The sequence below is a fragment of the Cherax quadricarinatus genome, chromosome 1 (assembly GCF_038502225.1).
Source record: "Cherax quadricarinatus isolate ZL_2023a chromosome 1, ASM3850222v1, whole genome shotgun sequence".
NCBI classification, from domain to species: domain Eukaryota; kingdom Metazoa; phylum Arthropoda; class Malacostraca; order Decapoda; family Parastacidae; genus Cherax; species Cherax quadricarinatus.
Genome location: NC_091292.1, coordinates 94,253,202 through 94,266,130, shown reverse-complemented (window position 1 = coordinate 94,266,130; position 12,929 = coordinate 94,253,202). Strand labels below are relative to the sequence as shown.

Below are 12,929 nucleotides of genomic sequence, written 5' to 3'. Positions count from 1 at the left end.
CTGATACCTTGTGCTACCAGGTCGGTTGCCGTGTTCCTCCCTTAAGTCAATGTGACCTGACCTGACTAGGTTGGGTGCATTGGCTTAAGCCGGTAGGAGACTTGGACCTGCCTCACATGGGCCAGTAGGCCTTCTGCAGTGTTCCTTCGTTCTTATGTTCTTATGTATAAATCTGGGGTAGAGGGAAGGAAGGGGTCATAATAGGAAATGGTGGAGAGAGGGAGCAAAGGAGATTTTGAGTGCTTGGGGCTTGAACATCCAACAGGCTTGTATGAGTGTGTTAGAAATATGAGTGAGTAAAAGCAAGTGGTTTTTATGATTTGATATGCTAATGGAGTGTGAGCAAGGTAATGTTATATGAGGGAACTCAGAGAAATTGGTTAGCTAAACTTGACTTCAGGAGTGGGAACTACAATGCCTGTGCTCAGAAGGAGAGGTTGAGGATGTTGCAGGGTCATCTGAACTGTAATGACAAGCACACTTCTGGCAAGATGGTGATTGAACGAGTGACAGTGAAAGTGTTTTCATTGTTGGATCACCCTGCCTTAGTGGGAGATGGCCGGAGTGTTAAAAAATTATACGTATTTATTTATTTTTTTAACACACCAGCCATATCCCACCAAGGCAGGGTGACCTAAAAATAAAAGTTTTTCTTTCTAAATTTAGTAATTTATATAGGAGAAGGGGGTTATAAGCTAGCCCCTTGCTCCCTGTATTATTATATACATATATTCAAAATACATATGTATATTCAAAATAGACTTGTCAGCAGAAGGGTTTATGAAGGACAAGATAAACCATAGAATTAATGAAGGAAGAAAGGCAGGTGGTGCATTGAGGTATATGTGGAGACAAAAAAGGGAATGTACCAACACTTATATGGGTGTGAAACATGGGTTGTAAATGCTACAGTGAGGAGGTTGGAGGCAGTGGAGATGTTGTGTCTAAGGGCAATGTGTGGTGTGAATGTTATGCAGAGAATTCGTAATGTGGAAATTAGGAGGAGGAGGAGGTGTGGAATTACTAAAACTATTATTCAAAGGACTAGGGAGGGTTTGTTGAGGTGGTTTGGTCATTTAGAGAGAATGGAGCAAAATTGGATGACTCTGAGGGTGTATAAATCTGTAGTGGAGGGGAGGAGGGGTAGGGGTCATCCTAGGAAAGGATGGAGGGAGGGGGTAAAAAAAAAAGGTTTTGTGTGCAAGAGGCTTGGACATACAGCAGGCATGAATGTGTGTGTTAGATATATGTGAATATAGATCATTATGATCTACATTCACAAACTGTTGGAGTGTGAGCAGGATAATAGTTTGTGAATAGATTGTGGAAAACTGGTTAGCTGGATTTGAGTCCTGGAGGTGGGAAGCACAGTGCCTGCATAAAGGAGGGGTTTGGGATATTTGCTGCATAGAGCAGCCTCTAAACTGTCATATCTGCATGTCCTCTGCAGAGACATTGATTATGTGTGAATGATAGTTTAAGTGTTTTTTAGTGGCCCTGCCTCGGTGGAAGATGGCCGGAGTGTTGAAAAAAAAAATCAAAATATTATACAATAAATCATAAATTATTCAGTGCCCTCAGGAATGAGGGTGGATTTTCAAGCACATTAGATGATCACTTTTTTTTCCCCCATTTCATTTTCATTATTTGTTTAGGTGCAGCATGGAGTAAGATTGTTAATGTTAAATACTGAATAACCAATCACTGGATAATCAGTGATTTACTGTATTTTAATTGTATTTATCCATTTTCAGTTAGCTGTTAATTAATTCATGCTCCAAAAATTTCAGCTTCATCTGTTAACTTGCCGCCATGTTGTAGTTGCATGCGAGATGTGTGGGACGATGGTGGAACGTGGCGATGTTGCTACCCACATGACTGAAACTTGTCAGAAGGTGGTAGTCACTTGCCCCTTTGCAGAGCATGGGTGCCATCAAAAGATGACACGAGCTGACTTAGACCAACACATGGCACAAGAAACACAATTCCACCTCTTTGTAAGTATTTTTTTTTCATTAAGATTTATACCTTCTGTCTCATGCCATTATTTATTTTATTGTTGAAAAGCATTTAACTAAAAAAATTTGTAGAGTATCTCTAGATTTTTGTGTTTGCAGACAAGATATAGCTGTTCATTGTAGGAAACTTATACTTAACTGGATTATGGTACTCTTTTTAACCCTTTACCTGTGTCCAGCAGCATAAATGTGCCAGCAATATTTACCTTTCACAATTTATTGAAGCCTTATTATGCAGAGAACTTGGAGATTAGAAGAGGTGGGGTTATTGAAGTGGAACAGAATTCTTCCTCCGTAAGCCATGCATGTCGTAAGAGGCGACTAAAATGCCGGGAGCACGGGGCTGGTAACCCCTTCTCTTGTATACGTTACTAAAATTAAAAAGAGAAACTTTGGTATATCTTTTTGGGCCACCCTGCTTCAGTGGGATACAGCCGGTTTGTTGAAAGAAGAAGATAAGAGGTATGTTAAAATTAAAAATTTTTATTACTTATGAGCCATACAAGAGTTACAGTAAATATACATAATTTGATACAAATGTAGGCACAGAAGAAAACCATTAAAAATGCATTGCATTTCGGGCAAATTAATCATAAGGCTCACATGCTACTTAAATCGAGACCTAGCATATGTAATTTATTGAATATCAGTATAACTTGTGTAAATCATGGTAATCACAAGTATAAAGAGAGATTATGAACGACAAATTGGCCAAGTACAAATAAATTAGAGAATTTACATCGGTTCAGTGATCTGCCTTATATGGAGTGATTGAATTGGTGATGAAATTGAAACATGAGAATTTACACTTTTAATGGATATATGATTTAATAGGTTCTTTTAATAGTATTATTAGAGATGATAGGTGAGGGACTGTTGTCATTTGCAGGCAGTGAGTTCCAAATTTTTGAGCCTTTTATTTGCATGGAGTTTGAGTAGGTTGAGACGTGTATGTGGGAAGCTTGGAGGGAAAGGGTTAAGGAGATTCTGAATGCTTGGGTCTTGGATGTCCAACAGAAGTGTTGTGAGTGCCTTTAGATTGAGTAGAGGCAAGTGATTTTTATGGCTTGATATGCTGTTTGAGTGCAAGCCAAATAAAATTTATGAATAGATTCAGGGAAACCAGTTAGCCGGACTTGGGAAGTACGGTGCCCTCACATTGAAGAATGGGCGGGGATGTTACAGTTTGGAGGGCCATCTGAAACTAAATTGGCATGCTTCTGTCAAGACAGTGATTGAATGAATAATGATAAATGTGTTTCATCTTTTTTTTTTGTTGGCCTACATCAGTGGGAGATGGCTGGTGTGTTTAAAATAAGGAAACTGTTGTTGCATATATACATACGTATACTGCATATTTTCTTAAACACATTAGTCATTTCCCACCGAGGTAAGGTGACAAAAAAAAAATACTTTGTCATTAATTCATTCACTTACTAGCTGTCTTGCCAGTAGCATGCTGACACCACATTCAGATGACCCACCGAAGTGAAACATCTTCATCCCTCCTTCAGAGTGCAACCATTGTACCAGCACCTCCAGGACTCTGAGTCTGGCCATCCAGTTTCCCTGAATCCCTTTATAAGCATTACCTTGCTCACACCCCACTTGAACATGCTCACACAAACCTGTTGGATGTCCAATTCTCTAGTTTATATTGGGTTTCAAGAATTTTCATATTCTTGTAAACCATCCCTGAGCCAAGCTTGTCTGGTCAACAAGGCTGTTGCTCTTGGCATCCTGCTGGCTCACATATCCATCACAGTCTGCTTTACTAATTTGTACCTAGGTGTACTGTAATTATAGAAAATGCAGATTAATGAAAAATGGAAATTTCATTCTTTAGAAAAATTGTGAACCAAAACTGGATATTTTCCTTATTTGAAAAATTCAGAATTTTGGAGAATATTGAAATTACAAAGTGTGGAAAAACATTGTCTTCTATTTGGAAGTTTCTGAAATATTGAAATTTTTTTCCTAATTCATACACAGAATTCTTATTAGACTTTTATCACTGTGAATTTACAATTTTATTTTCTAGATTTCTGAAAATTTCAAATGTACTATTGTACCTGAAAAGGAAAGAAATTGCTGTGTACTATAAGGGTGTTTTATTCAGAGAAAAGATTAAGCCTTTTATTTTTAATAATATTTTTCCTTTGGTTTGTTTTCAGCTGTTATCATCTGCTTACAAAAAGATCAACACATTTGTATCCGAATTAAGTCGAACAGTTGGGGTTATACAGTCCCCATTTGGAAACTTTAGTCGACAGCCAAGTTTAAGAAGTCAACTGTCAGCCACTTCTCCAATACCTGAGAACCATGTAAGTCCATCACATCCTGAGAGAACATTAGAAAAATCCTTGTCTGCTTCTGGAGCCATTGGGGGCAGCGAGAAGTCATCATTATTTTCTTCAGCTCATCCTGGAGATAGAGGAGCAGATTCAGGAATTGAAGTTAATAAACTTCACCTGCATATGAATCATATGACAATTAATGAAGGTGCCAAAGCAACTTCAAAGTCTTCCATGTCAGTACTGACCCAACAAGATATAATACTGCGTGACTTGTGTGAAAAGAGTGTAGATTTAAGCCAGAGTATGGTAGAGGAGACCATTAAGCTTAGCAATTTGGCCAAGAGGATTGAAGAAATTGATGCTTACGTTGAAGCTCACTTAGCAGAGCTAAATGGAAAATTTTGTAATGGTGAATATGTATGGAGAATAAGGAATTTCTCACAGTTTTGTGCTGAGTTACAAAATAAGCCTGGGAGAGTGTGCCACAGTCCACCATTCTACACATCTCAATTTGGGTATAAATTTTGCTTGCGGACAAACATTACAAGTAAGTTTGATGAGCATTTCTTAGCACTATTTATTCACACAATGCAGGGGGATAATGATGATTTTCTAGACTGGCCATTTTCTGGACGAATAACGATCTCTGTTTTAGATTGTGGCACAGCTTTACCCAAGAAGCACATCACAGAAACAATGATGAGCAAACCAGATCGACAAGCTTTCATGCGGCCAGAGGTATCTCGGAATCCTAAAGGATTTGGCTACACTGACTTTGTACCCCTTAAAAAACTAATTGATGATAAGAATGGGAGCTACATAAAAAATAATATGTTGTGCATTCGTGCAGTGATTTGTCCAGGAACACCATCCATTAAACAAATAGAATGCACTTGAAATTATTAAAACCAGCTATTCAGTATTAATATAAATAAATTAATATATATATTTTTCTACCTTTACACACACACTAGAATCTCCCATAAGCACAGTATCATCAGCAAAAAGTAACTGTGTCAGTTCCCATTTTGTATTTGATTCCCCATAATTTAATCCCACCCCTCTCCCAAACACCCTAGCATTTACTTCTTTTACAACCCCATCTATAAATATATTAAATAACCATGGTGACATTACACATCCCTGTCTAAGACCTACTTTTACCGGGAAGTATTCTCCCTCTCTTCTGCACACACTAACCTGAGCCTCACTATCCTCAAAAACTCTTTACAGCATTTAGTAACTTACCACCTATTCCATATACTTGCAACATCTGCCACATTGCTCCCCTATCCACTCTATAATAAGCCTTTTCTAAATCTATAAATGTAATGAAAACTTCTCTACCTTTATCTAAATACTGTTCACATATATGCTTCAATGTAGACACTTGATCTACACATCCTCTACCCACTCTAAAACTTCCTTGCTCATCCACAATCCTACATTCTGTCTTACCTCTAATTCTTTCAATAACAACCCTACCGTGCACTTTTCCTGGTATACTCGGTAAACTAGTTCCTCTATAATTTTTACAATCTCTTTTGTCCCCCTTCCGTTTATATAAAGGGACTATCCATGCTCTCTGCCGGTTCCTAGGTACCTCTCCCTCTTTCATACATTTATTAAACAAAAATACCAACCACTCTAACACTATCCTCCCCTGCTTTTAGCATTTCTGTCATGATCCCGTCAGTTCCAGCTGCTGTATCCCCTTTCATTCTATGTAATGCCTCATGCACCTCCCACACTCGCATCCTGCTCTTCTTCACTCCTAAAAGATGGTATACCTCCCTGGCCAATGCATGAAATTACTGCCTCCCTTTCTTTGTCAACATTTAAAAGTTCCTCAAAATATTCCCGCCATCTATCCAATACCTCCATCTCCCCATCTACTAACTCCCCTACTCTGTTTTTAACTGACAAATCCATTCGTTGCCTAATCTTTAACTTGTTTAACCCCCTCCAAAATTTTTCTTATTTTCATTAAAATTTCTTGACAGTGCCTCTCCCACTCTATCATCTGCTCTCCTTTTGCCCTCTCATAAGCTACCTTTTTCTCTTATCACACCCTTTACTTCATTCCACCATTCACTCCTCTTTCCTCCTGCACCCACCCTCCTATAACCACAAACTTCTGCCCCACATTCTAATACTGCATTTTTAAAACTATTCCAACCCTCTTCAAACCCCCCCCCCCCCCCACTATGCATACTTGCACTAGCCCACCTTTCTGCCAGTAGTTGCTTATATCTCACCCGAACTTCCTCCTCCCTTAGTTTATACACTTTCACCTCTCTCTTATTTGTTGTTGCCACTTTCTTCTTGTCCCATCTACTTCTTACTTTAACTGTAGCTACAACTAAATAATGATCCAATATATCAGTTGCCTCTCTATAAACATGTACATCCTGGAACCTACCCATCAACCTTTTATCCACCAATACATAATCTAACAAACTGTTTTCATTATGCGCTATATCATACTTTGTATGTTTATTTATGCTCTTTTTTCATAAAATATGTATTACTTATTACCAAACCTCTTTCTACACATAGCTCAATAAAAGGCTCCCCATTTTCATTTACCCCTGGCACCCCAAATTTACCTACTACTCCCTCCGCAACATTTTTACCCATTTTAGCATTGAAATCCCCAACCACAAGTACTCTCACACTTGGTTCAAAGCTCCCCATGCATTCACTCAACATTTCCCAAAATCTCTTTCTTCTACACTTCTCTCTTCTCCAGGTGCATAGATAAAGAAAAATTGGATATCAAATTGGAGAGGAGTATGGAAGAAGTGAATGTTTTCAGATATTTAGGAGTTGACGTGTCAGCGGATGGATTTATGAAGGATGAGGTTAATCACAGAATTGATGAACGAAAAAAGGCGAGTGGTGCGTCGAGGTATATGTGGAGACAAAAAACGTTATCTATGGAGGCAAGGAAGGGAATGTAGAAAAGTATAGTAGTACCAACACTCTTATATGGGTGTGAAGCTTGGGTTGTAAATGCTGCAGCGAGGAGATGGTTGGAGGCAGTGGAGACGTCCTGTCTAAGGGCAATGTGTGGTGTAAATATTATGCAGAAAATTCGGAGTGTGGAAATTAGGAGAAGGTGTGGAGTTAATAAAAGTATTAGTCAGAGGGCTGAAGAGGGGTTATTGAGGTGGTTTGGTCATTTAGAGAGAATGGATCAAAATAGAATGTCATGGAGAGCGTATAAATCTGTAGGGGAAGGAAGGCGGGGTAGGGGGTCGTCCTCGAAAAGGTTGGAGGGAGGGGGTAAAGGAGGTTTTGTGGGAGAGGGGCTTGGACTTCCAGCAAGCGTGTTAGGAGTGAATGGAGACAAATGGTATTTGGGATCTGACAATCTGTTGGAGTGTGAGCAGGGTAATATTTAGTGAAGGGATTCAGGGAAACCGGTTATTTTTATATAGCCGGACTCGAGTCCTGGAAATGGAAAGTACAATGCCTGCACTTTAAAGGAGGGGTTTGGGATATTGGCAGTTTGGAGGGATATGTTGTGCATCTTTATACATATATGCTTCTGAGCACCTCTGCAAAAACAGTGATTATGAATGAGTGAGGTGAGAGTGTTGAATGATGATAAAAGTATTTTCTTTTTGGGTCACCCTGCCTTGGTGGGAGATGGCCGACTTGTTAAAAAAAATATACAGTGGTCCCTCGTTTATCGTCATTAATCCGTTCCTGGAAGTGTGACGATTGTCGAAATAGACGATTTCGAATAAATTTTCGCCCATAAGTAATAATGTAAATACAATTAATCCGTTCCTGACACCCAGAAGTATTAAGAAAATTTTTTTTACATGAAATATAGATGTAGTACATAAACAATACAATGGGACATGATGAATGAAACATTAACAGCATAACACTTTCCTTTATTGGTGATTCTTTTTAGTGTATGGAAGACTGGAGGAGGAGAGAGATTGGATTAGTTACTGTTTGGAAGGGGAATCCCCTTCCATCAACACCTCTGGTACCAAGTCCTTTTCTGGGGTTACTTCTCTTCTCTGTTTCTTAATGCTACTAGGACCACCTTGAGAGTCACTGGAGTTCTGTCTCGCAAAAAGTATCCAGAGAGCTCTGTTTCTGGCGTCTCTTTAAAACTTCCCTAAAATGGGCCAAGACTTTGTCACTGTACATGTTGCCAACATGGCTTGCAACATCCTTCTCAGGGTGATGTTTCTCCATAAATCTTTCCATCCTACCCCACATTTCAAAAATCTCCTTAATTTCTGAAGAAGGCACCTTCTTCCATCTCTCTTCCTCCTCCTCTGCAGCAAGACTCTGAGCTGTGATCTGTTGCTGTTCCTGCTGAAGCTCTTTCAGCTCCTCAGTGGTTAGCTCTTTGTTGTGGTCTTCCACCAACTCTTCCACATCCTCCAAACTCGCATCCCACCCCATGGAACTCCCCAATGCCACAATAGAGTTCACAACTGGCATAGGCTCATCAGGGTCAGCCACAAACCCTTCAAAATCTCTCTTGTGGACACAATCTGGCCACAATTTTCTCCAAGCAGAGTTCAAAGTCCTGGTAGTCACTCCCTCCCAAGGCTTACTTATAAGGCTTATGCAATAGAGGATACTGAAGTGTTCTTTCCAAAAATCTCTTAGGGTCAAGCGAGTGTCTGAGGTCACATTAAAGCACCTTTGAAACATTGCTTTGGTGTAGAGTTTTTTAAAGTTTGAAATGACCTGCTGGTCCATGGGCTGGAGGAGAGGAGTGGAATTTGGGGGGCAAGAACTTTACTGTGATGAACCCAAACTCCTGCAGAATTAGGTCATCCAAGTTTAGAGGATGAGCAGGTGCATTGTCCATTACTAGGAGGCACTTGAGATCCAATTTCTTTTCCAGGAGGTAATTCTTCACATTAGGGCCAAACACTTCATTGAACCACTCGACGAAAATTTCCCTCGTGACCCATGCCTTATTATTAGATCTCCAAAACATACACAATTTACTCTTCATAACATTGTTTTTCCTGAACACTCTGGGATTTTCAGAATGGTACACTAGTAACAGCTTCACTTTGAAATCCCCACTAGCATTAGCACAGAACATGAGTGTCAGCCTGTCTTTCATAGGCTTGTGTCCTGGTAGTCCCTTTTCCTCCTAAGTAATGTAGGTCCTCTTTGGCATTTTCTTCCAAAAGAGGCCTGTTTTGTCACAATTGAACATTTGTTCAGGTTTCAGTCCTTCAGCCCCTATGTACTCCATGAATTCACTTACGAATTTTGTAGCCGCAATTTTGTCACACTGCCTTATCACACTGTGTATGCCACTACGGTTCTTAAATCTCCCAAACCAACATTTGCTGGCTTTAAATTCACAAATATCAGTACTCATTTCAGGCAATTTCTTTACCAGATCGTCATGCAACTGCCTAGCCTTTTCACAAATAATCGACATCATAAGACTAACTCCTGCTAATTTTTTCTCATTTATCCACACCAATAATAACTTCTCAACATCTTTGGGTACTGGTGATCTCATTTTTGTCAGGATATTTACCCACTTTGCAACAACAGCTTCCTTGCTTTCCTTTTTCTTGGCCATGATAGATATGGTTGTACAGGATTTGTTATACATCCTGGCCAGTTCGGCCACACGTACGCCACTTTCATATTGTTCAATGATGTTTTTCTTAAATTCAATCGTATTTCTCACCTTCTTTACCAATGGCTTGGCACTAGGAGCTTTCTTTGGAGCCATGGTAGCTTATTTAGCACTTGCAAGCACTAAAATGAATGTAATATTATGAAATAGTTTGTATGAACAAGTGAGGGGACCGTAGCTTACTGGTAAACAGTGGCACATTGGCTGGGAAGGGAGACTGAGGCGGCTTAGAGCCATGAGTATGTGTTCAGGACAAACGACGATTTGCGAGCCAATGTTTGGACGAAAATAACGCTACGATTTCCGAAAAGGACGATTATCGAGGGACCACTGTATATATTTTTTTAACACACTGGCCATCTTCCACTGAGGCAGGGTGACCCAAAAAGAACACTTTCACCATCATTCACACTATCACTGTCTTCCCAGAGGCACACAGATGCAACAGTTAAAATAACCCTCCATAGAGTAAATATCCCCACCCCTCTAGAGTGCTGGCACTATACTTTTCTTGAGGACTCAAGTCCCTTCAGTACTGTATAACCCTTCTGTGTTTAATTTTTTTTTTTTTATTAACACATCGGCCAATTCCCACCAAGGTAGGGTGGCCCGAAAAAGAAAAACTTCCATCACTGTCTTGCCAGAGGGGTGCTTTAAATTACAGTTTTTAAAACTGCAACATTAACACCCCTCCTTCGGAGTGCAGACACTGTACAGGTACCATCCGACTTACAATCTATGCGACATACAACCACTCGACTTATGACCGTGCGTCTGGCACCAGTATAATGTGAGCCTTTATTGACAACATTTCGCCCACACAAGTAGAGGTGGTAGTAGTAGTTATACATGTGGTGGAAAAGTCAGCTGGTACATGAGAACGAAAGGTTACATAAGCTATGGCTTAGGTGGCATAAAAAATAGGTCAGGCAAATGTATATGGATGGATTTGAGAAGGCATGTTTCAGTGGTGACCTGTAATTAGCTCAGTGAGGATGTGTCTAGTGTACTCCCTTTGGAGTAAACCAGGATGCCCTCCATTGAGCAACTTCACCAGCAGCTTAAAGAGGAATTGAGGGTAGCGAAGCTTGAGATACGGCGATTGATGGAGGAAAACAAGAGGATTCGTAGTAGTCCTGTTGTGAGTCCTCAGGTCAAGAAGGGAACCTGGGTAGTGGCTGGACAGCATGGAATGAAGTTGAGGATCAAGAAGGCAAATGGAGAGGAGGAGACGATGAAGAAGAAAGAGACTGTTGTGGTAACTTCGAACTCCTTTACTGTGCTACCAGACGAATGTGAGTCAGCCACCCACGATCTTCTAACAAAGACAGTTGCTAACGACACAATGAAGCCACCCAGTGAAGACCATCTCTACAAAGACTGCCGAGAATGTCATGAACACTGCCAGTCAATGTAAGAACATTGTTTTAGTTGGGGACAGTCAGATTAAGTTTATGGATAGGGCTTTTTGTCTTAGGGATAGAAATAGGAGGCAGAGGGTGTGTTTTCCTAGGGCTGGGATGAAGGATATTGTTAGCCGTCTGGACGACATCACAAGAAGTAATGGGAGTAATCCTATTATCTGTCTCAGTGCTGGAGGCAACGATGTTGACAGACGTAGGAGTGAGGACTTGATTAGCAGGTATAGGTCAGGAATAGACATAATTAGGAAGAAGGGTGGGAACCCTGTCATATGTGGCATTTTGCCAAGGAGAAGAGTTGGAAATGAATGGTTGTCCAGGGCAATTGGTGTCAACTGCTGGCTGGACAAATACTGTAAGGAAAATGTGGTAACATTCATTGACAACTGGGACCTCTTCTATGGCAGATATGACATGTATACCAGGGATGGGGTTCACTTATCAAGGTCTGGGGTGGGGGCACTGGCAACTGCCGTGGAGGGAGCTGTTAGGTAAGCTTTAAACTAGGAATAGTTAGTAGTATGGGTTTTTGCAGGAAAACAGTGAACTCCCAGGTGTATAGAACAAAAGTTAGAGATAAGATAGGTCACCTTAAAAATAACTATGGGCATCTTACTGACAAAGAGAATGAAATGTGCTCGATTTTAAATACACCTACCATCCGACTTATGACCTACTCGACTTACGACCGTGTTTTTTATGCCAAATTTCTGGGAAATAAACAACTATTTGTGTTGTACACAGTGTTTATCCTAAACCTTACAGTATAAAATACAGTTCTAACAGCATAAAAGTAAAGTAAAACATGAAATACCAAAATAAAACAAAATAGTCATTACAAAAATGTTTTGTTAATATTCAGTAGTAAAGTTCGACTTATGACCGGTTTCTCGGAACCGAACTCGGTCGTAAGTCGGATGGTAGGTGTAATTATTTTCTCTCGGTTTTTACACAGGTCGATGGATCTATAATTTCCTCACTAACAGAACACAGAGAGTAGTCGCCAACAGAGTAAAGTCCGAGGCAGCTACGGTGAAAAGCTCTGTTCCACAAGGCACAGTACTCGCTCCCATCTTGCTCCTCATCCTCATATCCGACATAGACAAGGATGTCAGCCACAGTACCGTGTCTTCCTTTGCAGATGACACCCGAATCTGCATGACAGTGTCTTCCATTGCAGACACTGCAAAGCTCCAGGCGGACATCAACCAAATCTTTCAGTGGGCTGCAGAAAACAATATGAAGTTCAACAATGAGAAATTTCAATTACTCAGATATGGTAAACATGAGGAAATTAAATCTTCATCAGAGTACAAAACAAATTCTGGCCACAAAATAGAGCGAAACACCAACGTCAAAGACCTGGGAGTGATCATGTCGGAGGATCTCACCTTCAAGGACCATAACATTGTATCAATCGCATCTGCTAGAAAAATGACAGGATGGATAATGAGAACCTTCAAAACTAGGGAGGCCAAGCCCATGATGACACTCTTCAGGTCACTTGTTCTATCTAGGCTGGAATATTGCTGCACACTAACAGCAC

General features: G+C 40.2%; 1 protein-coding gene across 6 annotated transcripts in view; it reads left to right on the top strand.

Moving 5' to 3' along the window:
* LOC128686024 (TNF receptor-associated factor 6) overlaps window positions 1–12,929 on the top strand; it is a 103,648-nt gene that overhangs the window by 42,782 nt on the left and 47,937 nt on the right. For 4 of the 6 annotated variants that reach the window (XM_070084402.1, XM_070084395.1, XM_070084393.1 and 1 more), the window contains 2 exons: window positions 1,791–1,997; window positions 4,193–6,820. In XM_070084402.1, coding sequence (XP_069940503.1) covers window positions 1,791–1,997; window positions 4,193–5,212 — 1,227 coding nt within the window. In that variant the 3' untranslated portion in view covers window positions 5,213–6,820. Of the gene's footprint in view, window positions 1–1,790; window positions 1,998–4,192; window positions 6,821–12,929 lie in introns of those variants that run through there. The other 2 variants (XM_070084385.1, XM_070084404.1) reach the window with 2 other exon arrangements.